The sequence below is a fragment of the Diospyros lotus genome, chromosome 2, assembly GCF_014633365.1.
Source record: "Diospyros lotus cultivar Yz01 chromosome 2, ASM1463336v1, whole genome shotgun sequence".
NCBI classification, from domain to species: Eukaryota; Viridiplantae; Streptophyta; class Magnoliopsida; order Ericales; family Ebenaceae; genus Diospyros; species Diospyros lotus.
In genome coordinates, this window is record NC_068339.1 from 41,277,164 (window position 1) to 41,304,925 (window position 27,762).

General features: G+C 37.5%; 1 protein-coding gene across 5 annotated transcripts; it reads right to left on the reverse strand.

Moving 5' to 3' along the window:
• Positions 1-667: 667 nt before the first annotated feature.
• On the reverse strand, positions 668-27,762 carry LOC127795135 (DNA-repair protein XRCC1). Of its 5 annotated transcripts, XM_052326603.1 has the most exons (9): positions 27,626-27,762; positions 26,801-26,923; positions 24,492-24,780; positions 24,209-24,397; positions 14,387-14,498; positions 4,244-4,329; positions 3,878-3,988; positions 3,094-3,180; positions 668-1,220 (listed from the first exon to the last, which is right to left on the reverse strand). In XM_052326603.1, exons 2-9 carry the CDS (start codon positions 26,803-26,805, stop codon positions 852-854), a joined length of 1,248 nt encoding a protein of 415 aa, XP_052182563.1. In that variant the 5' UTR covers positions 26,806-26,923; positions 27,626-27,762; the 3' UTR covers positions 668-851. The 5 variants fall into 5 exon arrangements, with proteins under 5 accessions (XP_052182563.1, XP_052182567.1, XP_052182564.1 ...); XM_052326607.1 differs by lacking the exon at positions 26,801-26,923 and having other exon boundaries at positions 24,492-24,776; XM_052326604.1 differs by lacking the exon at positions 26,801-26,923.

Consider the following 27,762-nt stretch of genomic DNA (forward strand, 5'->3'; position numbering starts at 1 on the left):
TGAGATAATAATTTATGTCTAACACGACTTGAAAGATATTTTATTGAATTCTATCAATCAATTAAAATTAATAGACATAATTAATCTCGATCATTTCATAATTTTGTAAGCACATCAAGTTATACTAACTATATTTAAATATATTTTAATAGAAATGGAATAAAGACAAAGACATAATAAAAAATAACGATAATAATACCAAAAACTTTAACAAAATGTAACGCTGGCCCCATCTTGAATATTACAAAAAGAATTATTCTTGGCACATCCTTGTGGACCTCCATCGAGGTCCACTGAATCCAACTCCAAAAAAATCTGCAACACTCATCTAAATTCCAATGGTTGCTTATGAAAGTGATATTGATAAAAAGAAAAAGGAAATAAGGTTAGAACTAAAGGATTTCAATAGCCAATGCAATTGAAGAGTAAGAATAAGAGGAAAAAAAATTTATTTTCCAGAACAAGTTTGAGTTATCAAAGTTTATATTTCTTTATACTTATTTGATGCACCTAATTCGTAAACTACTGCCCTCGCTCGATACGTAAACTCAAAGAGTGATGATCCAAGAAGAAAACAAGGAAAAAGAGTTTGAGCTTCATGCTAAAATTAGTTTGTAAGATTATAAATTAGTGTGAAGGCCAAAAGTCTGGAGCAAGGTTAAAAGGGGAGAAAAAGAGGGGAAAATTAGAAAGCTCCACAAAGGGAGCAAATTCTGAAACAGAAAAATAATTCTAATTTTGTCAAGCAGTGGCTGTACAGAACGAAAATTTAGTGAATGTCAAGCGGGTAACAAAGAAAGGAGAGAGTTGACTTCATTAGCTATATCAGTGAAGTTAAAACAGCATCCATCTCATCTCTTGCACAGATCCACTCCATGTCTACTGAGCTCAGGAGCCACAGTATTGTAAGCAAGGTCTATTTCTTCTTCTGTCATCCCGATTGTTTCGTCACTGTCGTAGGCGGGTGCATCACCTGGATCAACTCTGTTCTTCTTATTGTCATCCTTGGTCTCTTTGGTTCTGGCCCTTTTCTTCTCCACGAATGATTCATCGTCTAGACGGTTAAACTCAGCCTCATAAATTTGCTTGCAGGTCATTGCTTCCCTGCAAAGGTCTTTCTTAGAGGGGGCGGCTGAACCATTTGCAGCGCCTTCAAGCCTTGCCAGCTCCTCAACTACCCGAGGGATGCATTGCCATTGCTCAGTCAGTTGTCCGAGATCCTGATTGGATTCATTGTACACAAATGGATAATGTTAAGAAAAAACATTCAGTCAGCAAGTATACTTCAAAAGTTAGAACGATTTCTCTGATAATCCACATAAGGACTAAAGTTCCAGGAGTTTTGATACAATAATCAGTATGAATATAGTCAGAAATAGCTCCATTTGAAATAGTTGGGAAGTTCTGATGAAAATAGTCAAAGTACCTCTCAAAGAACCCGTTTCACCCAACATAAATGAGCAGTAATGCAGATCTTTGGTCTAATATGGCAAAAAATTCAGCTATATGCATCAGGATGTACCAGAAATTAAACAACCTAGCATCCATTTGGACAGGAGCATTGTGCTAAACAAAGGAATGTTGGGCATCAGAATATTTAAAAAACAACATATCCAGCCTTTATCCCACTATGTGAGGTCAGCTGCATGAATTCTAGACTTTCATATATTTATGTCTTTTGTCGCATCTTCATTTAGACTCGTACACTTCATATTAAACTTTAATGTCTCTCACAAAGTCTTCTCGGGTCTGCCTCTACCTTTTTTTTGACTAATTGTTCCATTTCATCAACTCTCATGACAGGAGTGTCTCTTGATCTTCTTCTCACATGACCAAACCATCTTAGTCTAGTATTTCTCATATTCTCCTCGATTAGCACTACTCCTACCTTATTACGAATAACTTCATTTATAATTTTATCTTTTCTTATATGACCGCACATCCATCTTAGCATCTTTATCTCTGCAACTCTCGTCTTTTGCTCATACTGGTATTTGATTGTCTAATATTTTGAGCCATACAACAAAACTGATCTTATAACTGTCCTATAAAATTTTTCTTTTAGTTTTAATAGGATTTTATCATCACATAACACCCCCGATGTATTTCTCCATTTTAGCCAACCTATCTTAATTTTATGTGTGACATCCTCGTGAATTTCTCCATCTTTTTGAATCATTGATCCCAAATATCGAAAATGGTCTTTTCTTTGTATGATTTGGTTTTTCAATTTTATTATAACATCATCCACTCTTGCATTCTTACTAAATTTACATTCCATATATTATGTTTTCCTTCTACTTAATTTAAATCCCTTCGATTTTAAATTGTTTCTCCACAACTCAAGTTTAGTGTTCACTCTCTCTTTTGTTTCATCCACCAACACTATGTCATCTGCAAATAACATACACCATGGCACCTCTATCTGAATGTGTTTCTGTGAATTCATTCATTAGTAAAGCAAATAAGTATGGACTTAGTGCAGAACCTTGATGCAGTCTCATTGTAATTTTAAACGGTTCAGTATTCCATTGTAATTTCACAATGTAAAAGAAAAAACAAAACATGATTACTGGGTGTGAAAACTTCATTGCTGGCAACACTGGAACAGGATAGGTGAAAGGAACAGGCCTATTTTCATATGAAGACAGCAACCACTATCCTAACTACAATGGCAAATCAAAATAATCTTTGTAGCATGACTGTTGAACACGATAGATACTAATGAATCAACATTATTATCTGCATATCACGATTGCTGGCATCAGTCTCTAAGACTAATAGTATTCCTTCCAGTTGCCAGAGTTGTGACAGAGTCACAGTTGAGAGTACAATATTTTTTGAGATCTGACTGACCAGTTTCAGATCTAAACACATCATTTGCATGTTTGAACAATGAACATTGGAACGGACTCAAACAGAATCGAACACAACCTCCCCATGGTTTTTTTTTTTTTTTTTTTTTAAATATCTAAATGCAAGTTGGATACCTGAAATCAAGCTTATTTCAGGAAAGCATTAACAGAACTTCCTAATTGCCAAATAAGAAGCATTATCGGGAAAACACACTTGATGAAAAGAAGAATGGTATACCTGGTTCTGCTTTAGCAAATCTATGGCATCTTGTAAACAAACTAGGATTCCTTCTGCTGCTATTTTTCTTATTTCACTGTCCTCTGGCTGCAAGAAAAGCACAAGAGGATCTCTTAAAATACAAAGCATGTAGAATAATGGAAGATAAATACTTGCTAAGTTATGAAGGTAAGACATTGGAGTCAGGGCCATTTAACCCATCACTTTAAAGGCTAGTTTATTTTATTCTTTTCTCTTGGATAGATAGTTCCTGTCCATTTAGTTCAGTTCTATGCCAGTAAATAAAATTCCAATTTGAAATCCAGGGGAAAAGACAACCTGCTCTTATTCATTTTTTTTTTTTTTAAATTTCCATGTATTCTACAAGCAAAAATTACCTGACATTCTCCACCAATGCAAATTTCTAGATCAACAAGAAAAAATTTCTACTGCTCCTTTTTGAGGTCTGACACACAACTCAATTAGCATAACTAGTTATCTTCTCTGACATTATAACAAAATATACAGCAGCTAATTAAATAATCAATGTAAACAGCAGAGATAAACTTCATATTTAAGATGTGATAGTGAATCAAGCTCTTCAAGATCTCCAAAACAAACAAAGTTGCAAAAGTAAATCAACTGAAAATCGGTATACAAAAAACATACCTAAAGTGATATAGTGAGAGCAAAAGCAAAAAGCACATCAACAATCACATAATAGCATTACTAACAGGGACACCAAATAGGAACAAGACCATAATAGACTTGGCCAAAAAAAAAAAAAAAGGACCATAGCAGGTACCTTTTCATCTTGGCTCTCTAGCCATGAGATGGTTTTATTTAAATCATCAATAGCCCACGTCTTCACTTTAGAAGCAGAGAAACACTCTTTAGCAGGAATGACAGATCCACTCTGCTTTATGGATAATATAAGATACAGATCAACAGAAGTACAACTAGGCAAGCAATCATATATAAACAATGAAGTTTCTGAAAGGAAATGAAATATGAACAGATTGAAAATCCCAGTTCCAGCTTCCAATAAAGGTAACTGTTACTGTTAAGTTGGTACATGTGGCGTAAAACAAATCATGCAGCACATAATTTAAATACATGACAACTACACAGAATTTGAATTCATGAAATAATTTTAGATATCAAAAAGAACCTTGGTAGAAACAGGAGCAGTTGGTTTTGCATGCGATCTTCTATCTGTTTGCCTTTGAGTTCTCCTAGACACAGAAGATTCCAGTTCTGCAAGAAGCCATTGAGTTGAGAAATCAGGTAGTTCTTGCAACAAAAGTAAGCCACTGCTTGAGAAAGAGATACATCTAAGGGCAGGGAAAAAAAGAAAAAAGAAGGGGCAAAAAAATAAAAACCTTAACCACATGATAAAAACATTTATGTTTGGACATATCCACACAGTACTAGTTTACCTTGACTTTGTATACAGGTTTGCTGTGGAAAGCCTTAATTCAGAGGACATGATTATCATAATCATCAAATAATTCAAAAACAATGGCATTATTCAATTGACAAGAAAAAATTTACATGCCAGAGCTAGCCCTAAAAACCTAGCTTTGACATAGTTTGGAAGCACATAGAATGAATGCTCCCAGAGCATCAAGATTGCTCTGAGTCTCTTTTCAAGCAGCAAGTCCATGCATTGTACCAAATAGGACAATACATCAAATTCCATGGTTTTTCTTGTTAACCTATTAATCATAAAACCAAATTGGTTTTTGAACACCTCAATTCCTCACAACCTTTGCTCAATCACTTCATTTAGGCAAACATGTCTACAGAACATACAATTTTCATCTTGTTTGGAATCACCGCAATGTTCTAACATAACATTTATTTATCCACATTTGTTGAATCACGTTGAGAAATATTCTTTCTATCTCTTCTTGATCACCCCTCATTTATAGGACCTTTTTGTGTGAGTGTGTTTTTTTTTTTTTTATGCATTTCATTTGCCTCAAATCCTTTATTTTCTTCTTTTACTTCAGCTAACTTATACATTATATATATTGTTGGAGAATCCGAGAAAAGGGTTTAGATAAGGAGGTATCGATGTTTGAATAAAAGGAGGTTAAGCAGCCGAATAAATCTGAAGGAGATAAGAGAGAAGAAAGAGATATGTGTTGCTTAAAGATTAAAATTTTCTATCCTATCTATCTGTAATCTATTTTAAATTAGAATTTGTATCCTATATCTTGCAGGATTAGGAGTAGAAGCCGTAGCCTTACACCTGTATTTATATGACTTTCATTCAATACAAACACTGAGTTTGATTGATTCAACATTTCCTCATACCTAAGGCTATTCTACTTAGGTTATTTTGGTTCTGTTCATGGTATCAAAGCTCGGTTCTTCCTAGCCAAGAATCAAGATATTATGGCCTCTTCCAACCTTGAGAATGCAGTTCATACAACTGCAGAATCTTCCATCATTCCAAACCCTCAACTGGCAGCAATTCCGGCTACAACAATTCCAGATGTTCCTCGATAGCCACACCTTGCAGATCACACAACACAGATTGAATGGAAGAAATTTCCAAGAATGGTTTCAATCTGTTATGTTGGTAATTAAAGGCAAGGGTAAATTTGGCTACCTATCAGGAGCTGTTTCAACTCCATCAAAGGATACAACTGATTATCAAAGATGGGAGGCAGAAAACTCAATAATCATGGCTTGGCTTATAAACTCCATGGAGCCGAAGATTGGTCAAACATATCTCTTCTACAACACTGCTAAGGAAGTATTGGATGTTGTCCAAGAGATCTATTTATGATCTTGAAAACATAGACCAGTGTTTTGAGATCCGATCAGCCAATAGAACCACTAAACAAGGTAATATTGGTGTTACTGAATACTATAATACCTGACAGGAGATGGATCTTTTCTATGATCCAAGTTGGGTGTGTTCCACAGACAACTTAACGTACAGCAAGATGATGGAAAAAGAGAGGATATTTGACTTCCTCCAAAGCCTTAATGCTGATCTAGATGAGGTCCGGGGCCAATTAATTGGTACTAAACCATTTCCATCCCTCCAGGAAGTGTTTTCTGAAGTTAGAAGGGAGGAAAGCAGGAAGTGTGTGATGCTCCAGGCAGCGCTAGACCCAAGTGTAGGTTCTGCACTTGCTACAGACAAACGTGAAGAATCTCCTAGGGAAACACGTGTGAACGCTGTAATAAACCCTACCACAGTAAAGATACTTGCTGGAAACTCCATAGGAAGCCAACAAACTGGAAGCCAAAGAACAAAAGGGAGAAAGAAAAGCCAGCTTACATCTTAGTAATTGCCCCTACCATTGATAGAGGTATAAATCTGAACCTAACTGCTGAACAGGTGGATTTTTTGCAGAAGCTTATGAGCACTTCTCATCTTACAAAAGAGTTAGATACCTCAGCCACAAGTCTCACAGCATCAATGGCCCAAAAATGTAATCTAACATACTCTTTGTGGTCTAGAAAACTCAAGGGAATTTGTTGGGATGTAGACCCAGGGGCATCTGATCATATGACCGAGTCTACAACCACATTCAATCAACTTCAGCTCAATGATAAGGAGCTGAAAGTTCTGATGGCAGATGGTACTATGGCTTTAGTTAGGGAGAAAGGGGATGTATATATATCTAGTTTGCAACTTAAATCTGTCCTATATGTGCCAAATTTGAAGTGTAATTCGCTGTCAGTTAGCAAATTAACTAGGGACATAGATTGCATTGTAATATTTTTTCCCTCTCATTGTATTTTTCGGGACTAGTCTTCAAGGAAGATGATTGGCAATGCTGAGGAAAATGATGGGCTCAAAACAAGGCTTCTCCTATGGATTAGTTACCACATAAGCTATCTTTTACTGTTAGTTCTAATTCTGAAATTTAGTTATGGCAAAAACGCCTTGGTCATCCAAGCTTTTCATACCTAAGACGTTTGTATCCAAGTTTATTCATCAATAAAAAAAAATTAGTGCTTCAGTGTAAACATTATATTCTTGTCAAACAAACACACAACACTTATTTACCTCATCCTCACACACCATCCAAACCTTTTTACTTAATTCACAGGGACACATGGGGACCAGAAAGAATTTCAAGCTTGTCTGGTGCCCGATGGTTTGTCACCTTCATTGATGACCATACTAGGGTGTGTTGGGTATATCTTATGAAAGAAAAATCAGAGGTGTGTGTTGTGTTCCAAAGCTTTCACAAACTAATTCTTAATATATTTCAGTCCTCTATTTGCATTCTTAGGACTGACAAGAGCCGTGAGTATTTTCCTATCCTTTTATCCAATATCTTACCAAACATGGGATTTTTCATCAAAGCACCAACCCCTATACTCCTTAACAAAATGGGCTGGTGGCTCAGAGGAAAATCGCCATTTACTTGAAGCGGCTTGTTCCTTAATATTTACTAGTGTTATTCCTAATAGGTATTGGGGAGAAGCTATTCTAGCAGCTTCTTATTTGATAAACCGCTTGCCGTCTAAAGTGCTTAACTGTTAGATTCCCTTACTAACACAACTTGCTGAGCATTTTTCCTTATGCTCGAGTCCTAAGTTCTCTTCCTCCGAAAGTATTTGGTTACATTGTATATGTTCATCATATCAAACCTAACCATCATAAACTTGAACCAAAAGCCATTAAATGCATTTTTCTTGGCTACTCTCCCCCTCAAAAGGGATACAAATGTTATTGCCCCCTATCATTAAAGTTTTTTATCTTTTGTGATGTAACATTTGTTGAGCATGAATCCTATTACTCAATTAAATGGAAAACATCAAGGGAAGAAGGACATTGATATCCCACTCTATCTATGCATGTGTCTCTCCCTTCTTTTCTTTCACCCTCTTCAGGTGCTGACTCTACACAAGTTGCTACAGTTGATTTTTCACAACCAGCTACAATAGAACAACCTAAATCAGTCAGTCCAATTCCACCTCCTCTCTTGATCTTTCTTTAGACCACCACCTCACTCAATCAGCTGAGCCTGTGGTTACTAGTCCAAGAGAAGAAGTACACTCGGATAAACCTATAAAGGTTTACTCTAGGAGGCCAAAAGGTCTTGCTCCTCAACTCAGCCAATTATTAGAACCGGATTGTGGTCCAACAAGTGAGGAAAACATCAAGGCTAACTGTGATCTAGACATTCCTATTGCTATTCGAAAGGGGGTAAGATCTTGTGTTAAGTATCATATCTCAAATTACTTAACATACTCTAGATTGTCTCCCCAGTTCAAGGCTTTCACCGTAATAATTGATGAAGTGGTTATCCCACAAAACATTCACGAGGCTTTAAAAGATCCCAAGTGGAAGGAAGTTGTTAAGGAGAAAATGAAGGCTCTTACTGGCAATCATACATAGGATATTGTTGAAACTCTAAAGAATAAGAAGATTGTTGGCTATAAATGGGTATTTTCTGTCAAATATAGGTTAGATGGGAGCATAGACAGGCGTAAGGTTGGTGGTTCAAGGGTTATGAGGAGACTTTTGCTCTTGTGGCAAAATTAAATTCCATAAGAGTCCTATTATCTCTTGTTGTTAATCTTGATTGGGAATTGTTTCAGCTAGATATAAAAAATGTTTCCCTAAATGGAGAGTTAGAGAAAGAAATCTATATGAAGATTCTACCCAAATTTGAGAAAGGAGAGAAAGTGGGCAAGGAATGTAAATGTCATGACCCTAGAAGCAATAGAGGGGCAATATTGTAATTGGGTTCATAGTTTGTTAGAGATATTTTGCAATCTGTTAGGAGCACATGAGTGCTATTAGGAAGACAGTTAGCAGCTAACTATGCCTATAAAATGGCTACTTGTAAGAGGATGGGTTATCGTGTGAAATGAAATTGAATTCCCTTTCCTTCTAATTTTCTCTATCCCTCTCTCACTTCTCTCTTATTCTCCCTCCCTTTTCTATTGATTTCTCCCCCTCCTTCCATTCTGATTTCTCCCCTAATTCCTATCACAACCCTAGGAATGTGACAGTAAACTGCATAGATTGCTCTATGGATTAAAGCAATTCTCAAGAGCATGGTTTAAAAAATTTAGTTCTACTCTTATCAAGTTTGGGTACAAGTAAGGAGAAGCCGATCATAAATTGTTTACTAAACATGCAGCAAATGGGAAAAGAGCTATCTTGATTGCGTATGTAGATGATATTATCATCACTGATGATGATATTCGAGAGATTACTACACTAAAACATAGATTGAGAGATGAATTTGAGGTTAAAGACTTGAGAACCATTAAGTACATCCTTGGGATGGAAGTAGCAAGGAGCAAACAAGGCATTTTAATCTCTCAAAGAAAGTATAGTCTTGATCTCCTAAAAGATATTGGGATGCTGGGAAGCAAACCAACCTATACACCCCTTGCGAGAAATTGGAAGTATAAAATAACCGATGATGATCCTCTTGTTGATAAAGGAAGGTATCAAAAGTTAGTTGGGAGGCTAATTTACCTATCTCTCACTTCCCCAGATATTGCCTATGTTGTGAGTATTGTGAACCAATTTATGCACTCACCTACTCAACAACATATGAATGCAGTTTATCATATTTTAAGATACCTAAAGGGAACACCAGGAAAGGGATTATTGTTCCAAAAAAGTGATACTAGGGGGGTTGAAGGATTTGTTGATGCTGACTTCACCAACAAGACTTTACCGTGACAATAAGTTAGCTATAAATATTGTTAATAATCCCATCCAACATGATAGGATAAAACATGTTAGGATTAATAAAAGCTTTATTCAAAGGGAAATTGAGCAAGGAGGAATAAAACTAACCTATCTACCTACAGCAAGTCAAGAAGCAAATATATTTACAAAAGCCATGTCAAGACTTAGATTTGAATATCTTATTGGCAAGCAAGGAATGAGAGACATCTATTTATCAGTTTGAGGGGGAGTGTTGGAGAATCTGAGTAAAGGGTTTAGATAAGGAGGTATTGATGTTTGAATAAAAGGAAGATAAGTAGCTGAATAAATCTGAAGGAGATAAGAGAGAAGAAGAAGATATGCGTTGCTTAAAGATTAAAATTTTGTATCCTATCTATCTATAATCTATTTTAAATTAGAATTTGTATCCTATATCTTGTAGGATTAGGAGTAGAAGCCATAGCCTTACACCTATATTTATATGACTTTCATTTAGTACAAACATTAAGTTTGATTGATTCGATCTTTCCGCATACCTAAGGCTATTCTACTTAGGTTATTTTGGTTCTGTTCATATATTTCTTTTCTTGTCTTTTCTGTCAAGTTGGCAGTACAAATTTTCGTAAGTTTTTTTTACTTCACTTCACTCTTTGCCTTTTCTGCTTCCTTTCCCCTACCCCCAAAATATAAACTTCAAGTTGTCTTTGTTGCAACATGTATGTAAAGTCTTGCAATAAGCTCTTTTAACGCTGTATGCTCTCTTAATTTTAATTCCTTCTCATATCTTTTCACTCTATCAATTATCTTCATTTACAGCCATATCAATTATCTTCATTCACTACCATCTCATGAAATTTTTCTAATGAAGATGGTGTTGGAACTTCATCATTGGATGATGACAAAATTATCAAAGATTGTCATTTCATCATTCCCCCACTAAAGAGTTGTGTTAGGAAAGGTATCCGACATAAAATTTTGCCACATTGTCTTTTGCATAAATTTATACTGTCAATGTGATTTTTTGAAGTCAATTGACATTATGAATACTATGACGCTAACTCTAACTTGGTTAGGAAAATGTGTAATTGATGATGATGATGATGATGATGATCTCTTTATTCCATCACCAAGACTTTTTTTGATTTGGGACTTTTTCCTTCAACTCTCCAAGAATAATAGGTGTCGTGTTTCAAACAGTAGTACACATCTCAATCCACATCAAGTTAGTTTACATACTATAGTCTATATAATATCTTTTACCAAAAACCTTAAATAACTTGTTTTTCACCTTTTGATTCTTGGGATTCTTGTTTCTTAATCTTTTTTCTCTCTCTATTTTTTGATATGGATGTTAAAGACCATAAGTCTATGTTGAGTGATTACACACTCTCTTGATATAATTTTACAATCTGTACAAGATAAGCGATCCTTTTATCACATCAGAAAATAATCTACTTGGATTTATGATAAACCATTTTTATATGTAACCAAGTGTTTAACCTGGTTCTTGAACATGGTATTAGCTATGTGATGAAATCACATGTGGTAAAATCTTAAATAGCCTTTCTCTTGTTATTTCTTTCTCTAAAGCCATAACATCTATGCACATATCTATACCCATTCACCTCTCTCCACACGACCATTCAAGTCACCTTCTTTAATGATCTTCTCTCCTCTAGGTATTTCTCACAAAAAATCCTCTCAAAATTTTGCCTTGTCCCAACTCGACTTGTGGTTCATATGTATTGACAATAGTCAAAGACCCTTTTCCTAAAACAATTTCAACTAAGATAATCCTGATAAGCCACCGGTGCACCGGACCTACCAAAGACGCCACAAGCAGCAACAGGCATGAAGATTAGAGGAAGGGGTCAGCACATGCAAGTGTAACAACCAGCATATGCGCATGGGAGAGGTAGAATTGTAATCCACATGTTGAGAGAATAGTTAGCATGTGCAGGGGAATTCAATTAAAAAGGAGGTGAGGAGAGGTATAAATAGGAGGGAAGAAGAGAGAGAAAGCTAGCTGGTTCTTAGTTAAGAGAATTCTGGAGAGAGAGAGGGCCTCTCGAATGCCCTGGGTTGTTTCTTTTTTCTTGGCTGGAAAGTTTAATCGCTACTGATATTTGATTGTTGTTTGGATTTCTATCAAGAATCCTATCAAATCCTTGCCCCAACTTCTTCACATCCACTACCTCACTCATCACATGTGGTAAAAATCTTAAATAGCCTTTCACTCATTATTTCTCTCTCTAAAGCCATAGCATCCATGCACATATCCATACCCATTCACCTCTCCCCACATGACCATTTTAAGTCAACTTCCATAATGATCTTCTCTCCTCTAGGTATTTCTCACAACAAATCCTCTCAAAATTTTGCCTTGTCCCAACTCAACTTGTGGTTCATATGTACTGACAAAAGTCAAAGTGCCTTTTCCTAAAACAATTTCAACTAAGATAATCCTATTCCCCAACCTCTTCACATCCACTACCTCATTTTTTAATGTCTTATTCATAATAATTCCGATGCTATTCTTCGTATGATCCTTCCTTGAATACCAAAGTTTTTACATAGAATTAGTTAAGATTTGAGCCTTCTCACCAACCCATCTTGTTTTTTGAATGTAAATAATATTGATTCTTCTATTAATCTTCACATCCACCACTTCATAAAATTTATTATCAAAGTTCCATGATCAATCCTTAGCCTCCAATCCTTGATTAAGTATGTCACTCACATCTGATTATCCGAATATGAAAGCACAACAACCCTTGCAAATTTGACACTACATCCTAGTGCTGATGCAGTGGCTTAGCTCATTTTTTGCTACACTCAAGTTATACGATGCAAGAGCATATTCTTTGATTTAATATTGTTAGTATTATATAATTAGCTTTAATGAGTAGTTATGTGACTAGCATGTGACTTTAAATATAGATAGATGGCAAAAATTAGAAGGATTCCTTTGTGATCAACACCTTGGATTTATTACTGCTATAACCCTAGCATAAATAGTCCTTTAAGACACTTTGTAGGCAGCCATATTTATTCTAATTCAATGATTCAGGTTTTCCTAAACTCTTTAAGTTTCATATTATTGTTCTAGATTCAATGTATGCTACTTCAGCCCAAATTTTGGGTTTGTTTTGTTGATTCTTCCTCTCACACTGCACCGTTATACAACACATAGCTAAGAGGATAACAACCCCCCCCCCCCCCCCCCCCCCCCCCCACGGCCTAAAAAAACAATATTAACATACTGGGTAGTGGTTATTAATTTTTTGTTTCTAAATGCATCTTTGGTGGCAAACAAGTGCATTGGCTTTGACTGAAGGGAGTGATTCTTGGTCTTCTTTGCAAGCTAAATACAAAGAAGGCCTACAATCATGTGTGTTTGGATTTTTTATACATCTGAAAAAACAAAGCTTTGGCTCAAAATGGAGAGGGTAGACCTAATATTCCATTCTTCTGTTAGATTTTTGTCAATGTACTTCCTAACGGTTTTTAGACAGTTTGAGGAGGTTGAAAGAAAGAGACCCTTTATCTTCTTATCTTTTCATCTAAATAATGAAGTCCTTAGCCTCAAGGTGTATAAGTGTCCTTTCAAAGGTGGATTGATTACTTAGACACTTCAAGGGTGAATTACTAGGCTGAGATAGATAATAGGAGAGGATCACACTTTTCTGCATCTTATCCTTGACAACACAGTTCTACTCTTATACTTGATGACATTCTTTTTTGTGGTCCTTTGGCAAGAGAGTTCAAGAGTTCTTAGATGTGTGCTCCTTGATTTTAAGGCTACTTCAAGCTTAGGCATTAATTTCATAATTTATCTACAAGCCAAATTATTCCTGCATGGGAAAGGCAATAACGTTCATGATTCAGCTGCTTTATTAAGATGGAGCTACCATTATTGACGTGCTTTATTAAGATGGAGCTACCATTATTGGCATGTGCTACTGGATGACATAAACATTACTTTGGATTTCAAGTTAAAATTCAAATTAATAGGTATCATTCCTGACATTTGCTTTTCACTAATATTAGCTTACAGGGAGGAGCCACATAGGAAGCTCACACCAATGTAATCTTCTAGTAGTTAATGCTAGTATTATCAATAACCTTTTTCCAAGAGCCTGCAATGCAGGAGCCTCATGCATTGGGCTCATCATGTATACATATATATGTATATATCAAAATAAAATACAGCCAGTCCCAAACCTGGATCAAGAATGTGCAACATGGCCACAATGCAAGGCTGATTCAAAATGATAGGAAATTAAGGACTTTGAACTTAATGCATCAAACTAACAAAATGTTTGACTATCTTCTGCTGCAGAGTGGGAAAGGAAACTCTCTGGTTCTTCACATAAAGCTATGGAAATTAATTTGCCCATTTTACAACAAGGTTAAACATTAAAAAGCAGATCAAGCAAAAAGCCAAAGAGAGAGAAAAACTCATGTGCATCAAAAAAATGAATTCACTGCAGTTCAAGTTACTTTGAGAGACAAAGCAATATGCATAGTTTTCAAACAATATGCATAAGCAGATCAAGTAAAAAGCCAAAGAGAGAGAAAAACTCATGTGCATCAAAAAAATGAATTCACTGGTTCAAGTTACTTTGAGAGACAAAGCACGACCTTGGCTTGCTTCAGGGGAAATGTTTTGCCTCTTCCATGGTTTCCCAGCATGCATAAGGTATATTTCAATGTCAACAAGCTTTTTCTGGTTGTAACACTCTGATATCCACTCCTATGCCAGATAAACTTGTGCTTATCAGATCAATACTTAAATGAAGTACCAATAAAATGCAACCACTGTCAAACATTGTAGGCCCACTATGTAATTTGTCTATAACAAACATGACCCTAAAGCTGAAGTTATGAACATATTGCATCTAAAAAGATTAGATCCAAATGCAGGCACAGTTATATATAGGCACAAAAAACTAGAGGTTATGCATGAATCATATGGATATATTTCAGAAGTGAACTGAAAAATAAATTGAGGGGGAAGGGAAACTAGGAAGTACCAAAATGGTTGTAAGTGAACTAGAAACTAATGAAATGCTCCAGTATAGATGTCCTATCAGCTAGAATGGTCCTTTAAACTCTATTATCTAGGGAACTATGTACTAGAAAATTACTTCAATTAGACTTGTCACTGAAAACCACATTGCCAAGTCTATAGCATCACAATCATGACATTCCCCAAGATCTTCTATGGCTCACATATTATCTGGTCTCTTCACTGTAGCTAGAACTAGTTTAAACATCAAAGGTTGGAAAACTCTACCATAGCAGATTCATACCATATGCTGGACTAGAAACATTACCTTATATAACATTCTTTTCTAGTTCTTGAAACCACCACACCTAACCAAGATCATTCAGAATATGTCTAATGTGACAGCACTCATCTGCATCTTAGGATTTATATCATGTCCATTGATTTCAAAAGGATGGCCAGAATCATGAAGACATCTTAACAGAAATGTCACGGGACTAGTATGTAAATAAGGGGAGGATATAGGATACTATAGTAATACGAATTAGGTTGGCAGTTACAGCACATGGCACATGGGCCTAATTCAAATATGTAACCCAAATATTGGCGCCAAGGTCCGGGACTTATATAACCAACCTTCGCGGACAGAGAGAGGTCCTTTTGGAAATACAATTAATTCAATTTCCCTCTCAACTTCTCGATCTCTCTCTCCCTTCTCTATTTCTCTATTTCTCTACCTCCATTCTTCTTATTTCCTTCTAAATTCACCAGTTCCTGCGCAAATCCTTACTGAATTGCGAGAAACTATCCCTTGTCAGCATAATTCTGAAAGGCGCGAGGCGCACGAGGCGAGGCACGCCTTTGCGAAGCGAGGGGCACCTTTTAGAAAAAAAAAAAAAAACTCAAAATCTTGTAAAATCATAAAAAAAACTATCAAATTATCAATAATAACACATGCATATCATTAATGATTCATTATCTTCAAATTCTAAACTAACAACATCAAAGTTGATTCATTCATCATGCAAATTCTAAACTAAAAACATCATCAAAGTTCAAACTTAAAGTCCCAAACTAAAACAAGTACCAATTACCATACAAAGTTCTAAACAAATATATAAACACTACAAATCCATAATCAATAAAGAAGTTTTAATCAATCATCATCAAGGAGATCATCAACATCAAGGTCAATATCTTCATCATCCCCTTCAATCACCCCTTCATCTACAAGTCGAAGCCGAAGTTGAACCCGATTGTGATCGAGTTTGTTTAATACATTGGGTCTTTTTCTACATTTGGACAAGCTTTAGTACTCTCCACAATCAATAAACACTACAAGTCCACAATTAAGAAAATGTTTTCATTTTGAAAAATGTTATTTTTCTAAGTTTGGAAGATTAGCGCATTATAAGGAAACATAAAAGAAAATGTTTTCATTTTGAAAAATTATCTCACGGTATTTTGATAGTTAATATTCATTGTTGTTAAAATGATTTTTAATGAATTTTTCAAGAAATAGTAGGTATGTATTTTGGGGTTGATAAAATTGTTAAATCCTGAGTTTATACTAAAACCAAAATTCTATTTTCTTATTGTTATGGATTTTGATTTTTTAGATATTTTTATTGAATCCAAATGAGGGGTACTTTCTTATTTACATTTATGTATTGAAGTAAATAGAAGGTAAAATATAAATTAAAAAAAATGTGGACATTTACTTAAACTAAAGAAATGTAAATATGTGGAAGAGATGATGCAAGCGCAGCTAGAGTCGGGAGGAAGATGGCGTGAGAAGCGAATTGGGCTGCCCAGGTTTTAATTAAAACCTAGGTTTCATGAGGCACGCCACCTTGCTAAAATCGCCTTGCCTCGGCCCAGGTGAGGCGCCGAACTAGCGCCTTGCGCCTGGGCACGCCTTTAACAACTACGCTTGTCAGAATCGCATTCTAACAATTTGGTATAAGAGCATTCATCTTGGGCGGTTGGAGTTGGAGATGGCAGACGGAACTCGAATGAAGCAGATGGAATCACAGCTCCATTAGGTATCGACCACGATGGGGGAGATACAGAATCAGATGGAGGCATTGGAGAATTCTGTGGATCGGAGAATTGAAGGAGCGGTGCAGGTGTGGCGAGAGAAAAGTAGGTTGCAAGCGGCGAGGTTGGAGGAGTAGGGTCAGGCCCTCAAAGATCAGATGCAACAATTTGTTTTGATGCTCACTCGCCAAACCCAGGTACGAATTTCACATGAGTTTCCTCCGAAGGATAGATCGGAGCCGATTTTACATGACCACGGGGGTAACTTCCGATTGGAAGGATCGGTAGAATTGGAGATCAAACCACCAAACATGGAGGAGAATGTGGGAGTTAGGAGGCAAGGTTACGGAACCGGATCACACCAGATCGGCTTCCTTATGCCTAAGATGGAGATACCTCTCTTTGATGGCCAGAACCCACGATGGTGGGCAAGACGTTGTGGCAAGGTGTTCAGCCTACACAATGTGGCTGAAGCTCAAAAGGTGACACTAGCGGCTGCGTATCTCAATGACGAAGGAGATGCATGGTATCAAGGTTGGAGTGGGGTGAAGGAAGAGTGTTCTTGGGAAGAATTCGTGGAAGGCCTTTGTGAACGGTTTGGAGAAAAAGGAATGTTGGATGTAGTGGAAGAATTCAACAAATTGAAACAAGGAGGATTGGTGCAAGCCTATCAACAGAGGTTTGAAGAATTGAAGGCCCTTATGTTACTATCGTATCCTACATTGACGGAGGGTTACTTTGTGTCAAGTTTTATTAGCGGCTTGAACGAAGAAGTCCGTCCCACAGTCAAGATGTTCCAACCCAAGACTGTCCAACAAGAAGTTGAATGCGCTAAGAGTTAACAATGGAGGCCCTAGTTAAAAAGCAGAAGAGTGTAACTAAAGGATGGAAGGCGATGCCCTTACCATCCAATAATAAGGGATAGGGAAGGAATGGGGGACCCGTGGGGTCCAACAACAGGGGATTGGCGGCCCTACCAGTGCCTTCCCAACCGTTTCAAGGACAATTGGGCAAGCAAAGAAGATTAGCAGGCCTGTGTGTCAGGTGTGGAGATAAATACACACCTGGCCATCAATGTAGAAGACAGTTGTTGTTATTAGAAGGGGCAGAAGGAGTGGGCGAAGTGACAGAAGAAGACGGTAACATTGTGGAAAAAGATGGTGACGAGGAGAAGGTAGAGATCTCCCTACATGCACTAAGGGGAGTTGTGACCAATAAAATTATCAAAGTGGAGGGAAAAGCAAGAGATAGCCGCTTGATGATTCTAATTGATAGTGGAAGCACTCACAGCTTCTTGGATGAGGGGATAGCAAGAACACTGAAGTGCAACCTGACGGGGACTCAACCATTGTCTGTAACCATAGCTAACAGTCAAAAAGTCTTTGTGTAAATCTGCTTGTGTGGGGTTCTGTTGGCAGATCCAGGGGGAAGAATTTGAGGCTGACTTGCGCTTACTAAAGTTGGGGGGATGTGATATGGTCTTAGGCGTGGATTGGATGAGAGAAGTAAACCCCATTTGTTTCGACTTTAACAAGATGGAGGTCACATTCGAGAAAGGGGGAAGGAGGATGACCCTGACTGACAGTATGGAGATCGGAACATTTAAGATGATTTCTGGTAAAAGACTACAAAAGTTATTCAAGAGTAAGTGGACGCAAGTAGCCCAGCTATACTCAGTACAGGCCATGGACAGAAGGATGGACACAAATAATGAAGAGCACTCCTGGCTGAACGCAGTGGAGGATACGCAAACTCCTTGAGAGGTAACTCAATTCGATTATCTCAATTTACTCTTAGATGAATTTGAGGATTTGTTTGAGTAACCTAAGTCTCTACCACCCCCAAGACCAATAGACCATACTATTAATCTCAAACCCAATGCTGAGGCCGTCAACATCCGTTCATATAGATATCCCCCAAAACAGAAGGTGGAAATTGAACTCATGATCAAAGACATGCTGCACACTTCTGTTATACAGCCCCTATGCCTCTCCTTGCTTTTGGTAAAAAAGAAAGATGGAAGTTAGCGATTTTGTATTGATTACTGTCAGCTCAATTCACAAACCATAAAGAACAAATTTCCTATACCCATTATTGAAGACCTATTAGATGAATTGCATGGAGCCAAAATTTTCTCTAAACTTGACCTCAGGTCGAGATATCATCAAATCAGAATGCATCCCAAAGATATCCACAAAACGGCCTTTAGAACCCACCAGGGGCATTATGAATTTTTGGTTATGCCCTTTGGTTTAACTAATGCTCCAACCACATTCCAATCCCTTATGAACCAAATATTCGAACCCTACCTTCGCCAATTTATCTTGGTATTCTTTGATGACATTTTGGTACACAACCCTTCCTTTGCCAAACACCTAGAGCACTTAAGGACTACTCTACAAATCCTCCAATTTAATAAGTTGTATATTAAGAAGTCGAAGTGTGCATTTGCACAATCCCAAGTGGAGTATCTCGGCCATATCATTTCAAGAGAAAGGGTTAGCACAGACCCCCAAAAGGTGGCCGCCATGACAGCATGGCCCAAACCTGCTAATGTAAAAGCCCTACAGGGATTCTTGGGCCTTACAGGGTACTATCGTCGATTCGTTAAGGATTATGGCACTTTAAGTAAACCTTTGACAAAGTTATTTAAGAAGGAGGGATTTCACTGGAATGAAAAGGCTGAGGAAGCTTTTAGGAGATTAAAAACTGCCATGAGTACGGTGCCTACACTTAGTTTACCCGATTTCAATCAACCTTTCATACTGGAGATTGATGCTAGTGATGGAGGAGTAGGAGTAGTATTGGTGCAAGGAGGGAGACCGTTGGCTTTTATCAGCTAAGCTTTAGCCCCTGAACATTTGGGCCTAAGTGTATATGATAAAGAGCTTATGGTTGTTCTAATCGCAGTAGAGAAGTGGCGTCACTACCTTGAAGGAGGACAATTTATTATAAAAACAAGCCATGAGAGCCTTAAGTTTTTACTCCAACAGAAATTGCATACTCACCTTCAACGAAAGGGCATGTCAAAATTAATGGGCTTTGACTATAGTATTCAGTAGGAGAACAAAGCAGTCGATGCTCTGTCTCGTTGTGTGGAAGAAGGAGCATCTGCTACCATCACTGCAATCACCCCAGATTGGCTCCGGGAAGTGACGTCTAGTTACACCAAATGAGAGTGGATCAAAGAGTTGTTGGAACAAATGATTCTGGCACCAGATGGCAAGCCAGGTTATGTGTTGAAGAATGAGCTATTGAGGTACAAGGATAGAATACTAATTGGTGAGGATTAAGCTCTACGCCATAAGATCCTAGAAGCATTACATGATTCCCCTATAGGGGGTCATTCGAGAATACACAACACCTACAACAAGGTTAAACAACTATTCTTTTGGCCAGGATTACGAAAAGATGTGATGGAGTATGTCAAAGGCTGTGACACTTGCAACAAGTGCAAACATGAGAACATACACCCTCCCAGGTTGCTATATCCACTCCCCATTCCCGAACAAGCATGGACCCACATCAGCATGGACTTCATAGAAGGCCTTCCGAAGTCAGAAGGTAAAGACTGTGTGCTGGTGGTCGTGGATTGCATAACCAAATATGCCCACTTCTTGGGCTTAGCCCATCCCTTCACTGCACAAAAAGTGGCACGAGTTTTCTTGGATCAGGTGGGCAAATTGCATGGGCTACCTCAAGTGATTGTCTCGGATAGAGACAAAATCTTCACCAGCCTCCTCTGGAAAGAACTGATGAAGTCCCTAGGCACATAGCTGCATATGTCATCCTCGTACCACCTGGAGACGAATGGTCAGACCGAACAGACCAATCAATGCCTTGAAACATACCTAAGATGCGTGAGTTTAATGCATTCTACAGGGTGGCACGAATGGCTCTCCCTAGCTCAGTGGTGGTACAACACCACTCCACACTCCTCCCTGAAGATGACACCGTTTGAAGCCTTATACGGCTATAAACCACCTCTCTTACAACAAAGAGGAAGCCACAGTAGACGATTACTTAATTCAGAGGCAGCAAATGTTGCAAACTCTAAGGGAGGAACTAGCCACTGCCAAAATAGAATGAAACAATATGCGGACAGAAAGAGAAGTGAATGGGCATTTGCAATGGGTGGCATGGTATATCTGAAACTAAGGCAAGCCTAATTGAAGACTTTGGCTCCCAAGGCAGTTACTAAGCTCAGTCCTAAATTCTATGGGCCTTTTAAAGTAGTAGGCAAGGTCGGACAAGTGGCGTACAAACTCCAATTGCCAGAAGGGTCTCACATACACCCTGTGTTTCATGTCACTCCTCAAACCCTCCCCAGGAACCAACCCTGCCAATTCTGCATTACCCACCGCACTACAATTGGCACACCAAGAAGCTGAACTAGTAGCTATAATCGACAGGAGAATCATCTATCGACACCAGGCACCTATCACAGAGGTGTTAGTCCGCTGGTCCAATTTGCACCTAGAAAACAACACATGGGAATATCTCCCTGACCTCCTAAAATAGTTTCCCAAGGCAACTGGTCTTCTATGACTTACATGAGGACAAGTAATGTCTCTAGCAGGGTGGAATTGTCACGAGACTAGTATGTAAATAAGGGGAGGATATAGGATACTATAGTAATACGAAATAGATTGGCAGTTACAGCACATGGCACATGGGCCTAATTCAAATATGTAACCCAAATATTGGCGCCAAGGTCTAGGACTTATATAACCAACCTTCGCGGACAGAGAAAGATACTTTTGGAAATACAATTGATTCAATTTCCCTCTCAACTTCTCGATCTCTCTCTCCCTTCTCTATTTCTCTATTTCTCTCCCTCCATTCTTCTTCTTTCCTTCTAAATTCACCAATTCCCGAGAAAATCCTTACTGAATTGCGAGGAATTATCCCTTGTCAGAATCGCATTCTAACAAGAAATAAAAGTTATACTACATTCTAATAGTGGATAATATCAAACATCAGCACTTGAAGTGGGGGAAAAAATTATCATTGAAATCTGTGACTTATTGAAACACTATCATCATATGCATGGCAAAACATTCCTATAATATGTTATGCAACAGAGTGTCATGAACCTAGGGTTCATAACGAGCTGAAATGGACAATCGGAAAGATCCGATTGAATTAAGGTCAAGAGCAGAATGTATTAGAGGGAAAAATTGAAGAAGAATGAGGGAGAAATTAGAGAGAATTGAGGGAGAGCAGAAAAGAGAAATAAGAGGGAGATTTGAGAGAATTCTTAGAGAGAGAATGAGAGTTTTCAATTATCAATTCAAGCATATCTTCTCCTCTTACAATGGGGCCTTTATATCGGCATAGTAGCTAGTTAACTAATCTCTAACAAAATCCTAACAGCACTCATGTGCTTCTAACAACTTGTAAAAATATCCTAACAACCCATTACAATCCCATTACAATAATACCCTTCTATTATTCCTTGGGTCATGACACAGAGGTAAACCAAGAAGTAGCTCAAGCAACAGAGCTGTAACATCTTACCTTCATGGAAAAACCTTAAACAAAATGTCAGGACCCTAGGATGTATAATAGCTTACGATAGGGTTGAGTGTAGCAGATTATCCTCAGGAGGAGGAGTTAATTCTGTTAAGATTGTTAGTGGTAGTTATTTTGCTTCTTGTATTTTTTATTAAGTTGTTGATGTAGCTATATAAAGTTACTAAGGCTGTTGTATAGGCATTATCTAGAAACATCAATTGAAAATCTGTTTTCCTCTCTCCAAACTCTCTATCTCCCCCTCTCAGATCTGTCAGTTCCTTCCCCAGCTTCTCTTCCTCTCTTTCTCCCTTCTGATTCTCTCTAATTCTTACCCTATTCTCCCTCTCGTTCTCCCGGTTTCTTCTGCCTCTTTCTGTTTTCCCCTCACTTTCTCAAATTCTGCCCCAATTCATCCTTAAATTGGCCCTAATTCTCTGCTGAAACCCTAGGAAAACCCTAGGGTCATGACACAAAACTATTGAGAAAACTAATCTATTAGGAAGAACAATCTGATAAGCCAAACTACAGATGGAACACACAAATGGATATTGTCTAAGAACACTGATAGAGGATGTGAAATGCTGTTTGGGCTGCTGTTGCACAAAAGCATTGGAAAGGCCACCTTAACTTCTACACTTTTTAATCATGTCTCATGTGCTAACCATCTTCAGTTCAGATTAGCATGCTTCAATTTCAAGGGTAGCCTTATAATGCAAAGTGTTTAGTCAGAAAGGTTGAGATGGGAAGGAGCAAATTTAGAGCAAGGGATGTAGCCCGAAATTGTCAACAGCTTAACAGGGTTGATTTCATAGTCTTGAAAATAGATGGAAACTAAACCTCCTCAAGTGAAAAATGAAAGGTTATATCAAAGACTCTAGTCCAATGAAATCAGCAAGCAACTAAAATTCTAATAAATTCCACTTGAGATGAAAATTATTAAACACATGAGTAGGACAAAAAGCACATAAAAATGTGGAGAATCAGAAAACCACAATAGAATAAAATTGGACCTTTGAGTAGAGATGAGTAGAGATCTGAACAAACGGGCCTAAATGCCAATCAAGAAAGCCATGATACAAAATGTAACATTTTCTTGAAGTCAAAAGGACAAATATAGTTGAAAGATGGATTTATAGGTCATTTACGAATAGACATATGGGTAGAAAGTATTCCTCTAATCCTTCTTAAATTTCCAATGTAGAATTATAATATGAAAAAGACTAAAGGAAAAAAAGGGGGTACACTGGTGCTCCTCACTTTTTGAGGGTTGGGAAATGGTCGTTTTGTATGAAACCTCAGCCTTATTTTGCAAATAAGCTAGTTCCACAGCTCAAACATAACCAACAGACTGTGAAGAGAATATCACTAACAATATTTTCCCATGGTAATGAGGAATCTCCCAAGGCAGGCAATAATGGAGCCACCCCCAAGGAGTACTCCCAGCTACTTGCGATCGGTAACTACCATAGTTATTAGCAGACAATGAAGACATCTCTTGAAAATGAAGCTCAAGATGAATACGGAAGGAAGAATACATAACTTCATCATATATCATAACTTAGTAGTGGAAACATGGCATAGAACCAAAATTCTCCCATTTAATGTGACAGAAAGAAAGAAAAACAAAATAGAGGTGCAATAAATTAAGTACAGGACCTCTAGAAGTGTATATATTACAGAACCAGCAGTAAATTATCTAGCAACTGGAGCATCAAAATGCTTTCTGAGCATAGGATTGTCGATACTGAACCATCTTGAGGACTACAACAGGCAAAAGAAATAAGTTTTCAACTACTCTCTTGGAGAAGTGTCCATTGATCAGACAATTAAATAGGAAGCTTCCAACAGTTACAAAACTACAGGAGTCGCAACAATTAGAACATCAAGAATAGAATTACCTTAGAAACAATGGTTCCATAGTCTGCCTCAACTTGTCGAAACTTTGGGGTGTTAGGGAATGCACAAATCAAGAGAGTGCAATTATCATTCCAATCTGGTTGATATTCTGCTCCCATTTCCAGGGCCTGAGATCGTAACATGCTCCGCTCAGGATTTACAAATCCTGAAAGAACAAATACAACCCCTTCCTACAGAAATCATCATTATAATTAACTATTGTTGCAATAAACAAAATTTATGGAGAACATCATCTAAAATGGTAAACAAATACCACTTCAGTACCAGAAGTTTGGAGAAGCTTGCTGCGCCCAAACTTGATGGAGAAGAGTTTTTGTTGCTTTTAATTTCCTTGGGAGGAGTAATGCCACAACCAAGGTTGCCACTCTCTTTAGTGTGCTCAGATTTTTTGGCTTCATTATTTTCCTTTTGTACACCACCATCTGCTGGCTCATTTCCATGGGATTTACTCCCATGCTCTCTTGAACCCATCCATGGAGGGAGATTCCGTTTGGAATTCTTATTAGCAGTGGTGCGAGAACTTGCCTTTGAATCAGACATCAATGGATGCTTCCTAATAGCAATAGGTCTTCCAATTTCAATAACGAATATTACATCACTTGGATGATTAGAAATTCTCTCTTTGAGTATTGCATGAGATGAAATCTAGATTTTCATCTGCAGAATTCATTTAAGCAGCAAAAACATGAAGAAACAAGGAAAAGGAAAACAACAACATATCAAGCCTTAATCTCACCATGCGCAGTCAACTACATTAAGTCTAACTTGCTAATCATTTCTATCTATGGCCTTAACTTCAGTAAGGCCCTTATAACCCATACCGTATCTAAGAGTATTCCACCAAATTTTTCTTGATCTTCTTTTATCTCTTTTACTAAATACTTGTTCCATTCCATCCAGTCTCTTAATAGAAATCTCCATTCGTCTTCTTCTCATGTTACCAAACCATCTTAATTGTGCCTCCATCACAAATCTTATCTTCAATAGGAGACACTCCAACCTTATTACAAATAACTTCATATCTAATTTTATCATTTCTTGTATGCTTGTAGATCTATTGTAATATCCTCATCTCTGTTAAGGTCATATTTTGCACAAGTTGGTGCTTTACTACCCAATATTTTGTATCATACAACAAAACTAGTGTTATGTTGTCAGATAAAAATTTCTTTCAGCTTTAACAGAATCTTACTATCACATATAAGAGAATAGAACAAAAAATAATAATAATCATAATTAGCAAATGAAATGAGAAATTACAGTTAAACTAAGGGTAGAATGAGATGATGAATTGTCACTATTATAGTTAAACTAAGTTAAAGTAGATGATTTAAACCTAATCATCCCCTAATTCAGTATAAAGATTTCTATTTCCTACTAAATGGAATATGAACTGCTCAACTCTCAGCTAATAGTATGAGAAATCTTCAAAAATTTGACTATGACACTTATGATGGATGTATTATAGTAATTGTGTTACAAGAGAAAGTTATGCCAAGTCCAGTCCCACGCAAAGCTATAAGGAAGGAGGCATATAGAAAACAAAAAGTACAGGAGATGGACTATAAATTTCATTGGGAAAACAGAAACTCTAGACTATCTGTTGGAGCAATAGGGAAAAAAAGGGCATACTTTGGCTGCTAAAAAGCTATCATAGTCCAATTCAAAAGCATTTACCTAGTTCAACAAATCAACCCACCCCCCACTCCAAAAAATTAACCAGATAAATAAATAAAAATAAAACCTCTTGTTTCATGTCATGCAAATGTGAAACTTGAAAAGTTTACAATGCAAATGCATCTGCTTCTCTGAATTTTCAATTTCCTATCTGGATTCTCATCCTGTTGTTTAAAGCAAAAGTGAATTTGAAGTAAAGCATGTAGAATACCACCTTAATTTGTTTAGGCTATAAAAAATTCAGATAACTTAAGTGGATGGCTTAACTCTCTTCCTTCCCAAGTATTGAATATCAAAACTAAATCTTATCAAGAAGAAAAGGAACACAGAACAAGTTAAAAGTATCTTTTTCAATGAGAATACAACTCTTCTTCCTAATTATGACTGAAAGAAAATGAATCAAAGGTAATTAGAACATCTGTTGTGTTTGGGATAAATGAATTGAAGACAATATATGCAATGCCCCCAATTTGTCACTCTATCTCTCCGGAGGAATTTCTTGGAATTTGGGATAAATGAATGTGAAACCAAAAACATTTGGGATGGGCAATTCAAATTATCCAAACTGACATGTATTAATCAAGTTATGGTTGCAATTACTGAATAATTAGATTGCTTCCCTAAATAAAACTTAAAGCGCCTATGACGAAAGGCTGGAGAACGAGAATGAGTAGAATAAACTTACATCAGAAAAAGGAACAAAACAACAAAGGCGTGGGCTAAAAAGCCCCACCTAAAACTGAGCATACCTAACAACGAGCTGACAAAATAATTATGCAAGCTGGTGGCGCAAAAGAGTGGGATCGTAAAGTAAAAAAATGTTTTTTCTCTCAATTTTTTTCTCTTAAAATTATTTCTGGTTCTTTTATCATTGAGTCTCGGAGTTGGTTTCTTACCCCATAACTTGATTCTATTCTGTGATTTTATTCTATGTGGTCAAAGGCCCCTCCATTCTCTGCATGCCAACAGGTGTAAGATCTTTGTCTGCTTAAAACATGCCAATACCATGAAGAAAGAATCTACATGATAGATAAAAAACAAAAGAACTGAGGCATGACTTCAAGCCTAAAAAAGAGCAAGATTAACGGCCAAACAAAGTGAGGGGTATAATTGTTATTTTGTTTTTATTACATCACCGTTCTTTCGCCTTCCATTCTCTATCTAACCAAAGTAAAGCTACATTACTCTTCTTTATATTCCATTCATCCCAAGTAAGGGGAGAGTAACAACCGGAACATTACTTACCTATCCTTCGTTTCCATTCTATTATTTTGCATTCCATTATGTAGCGTTCTAACCCCTACCCCCCCCCCCCCTCCGGGAACAAAGCATAATTGCAAAGGTGAGCTCACAAATTCCTGTGAGGCTGTGTGGCGGCTCTGGAAAAGGTTAATGACCCAAATGGGTAGGGCGGGGACACATATTTTCCTCTCGCCCAAATACAAATTCAGACAGAGAGGCTGAGGGGAAAGAAACACAAAACACGGTCATATGACCGCTTGCTTCAAGGAGACAAGCAATGCATTCAGTCACTGATCGTCGATCAGGGTTTGGAGAGAAAGGCATCATCAACGTTCTCAACAAATCAGAGCAATCAAGAGGAGATAATTCATAGTTGAACACACGCAAAACTGATGTCGGTGCTGGTGAAATACTGAATTTCAATGATTTAAGGATCAAAACTGAAAACTTCTGCCCACGTAGAGAGGGATTTCAAATACCTCAAATCACCTAGGCGACCGCGGCTCCACTGTTGCTTAGGTTCCGACCCGTGCTTCGCGTTTCATGCGAGAAAGGAAGCTCGCCGCTTGTACTTCGCACAATAGCTCTCCAGAAGAATTAGCCGACACCTTCGAGA

Bases quoted from the DNA above. Each gene is read 5' to 3' on its own strand.
- LOC127795135 (XM_052326603.1), bottom strand. The intron at 3,989-4,243 runs GTTCTTTTTGAT...TCCATAAAGCAG, and splicing joins CTGCTCCTGTTTCTACCAAG to AGTGGATCTGTCATTCCTGC. The intron at 3,181-3,877 runs GTACCTGCTATG...CTTTTCTTGCAG, and splicing joins TAGAGAGCCAAGATGAAAAG to CCAGAGGACAGTGAAATAAG.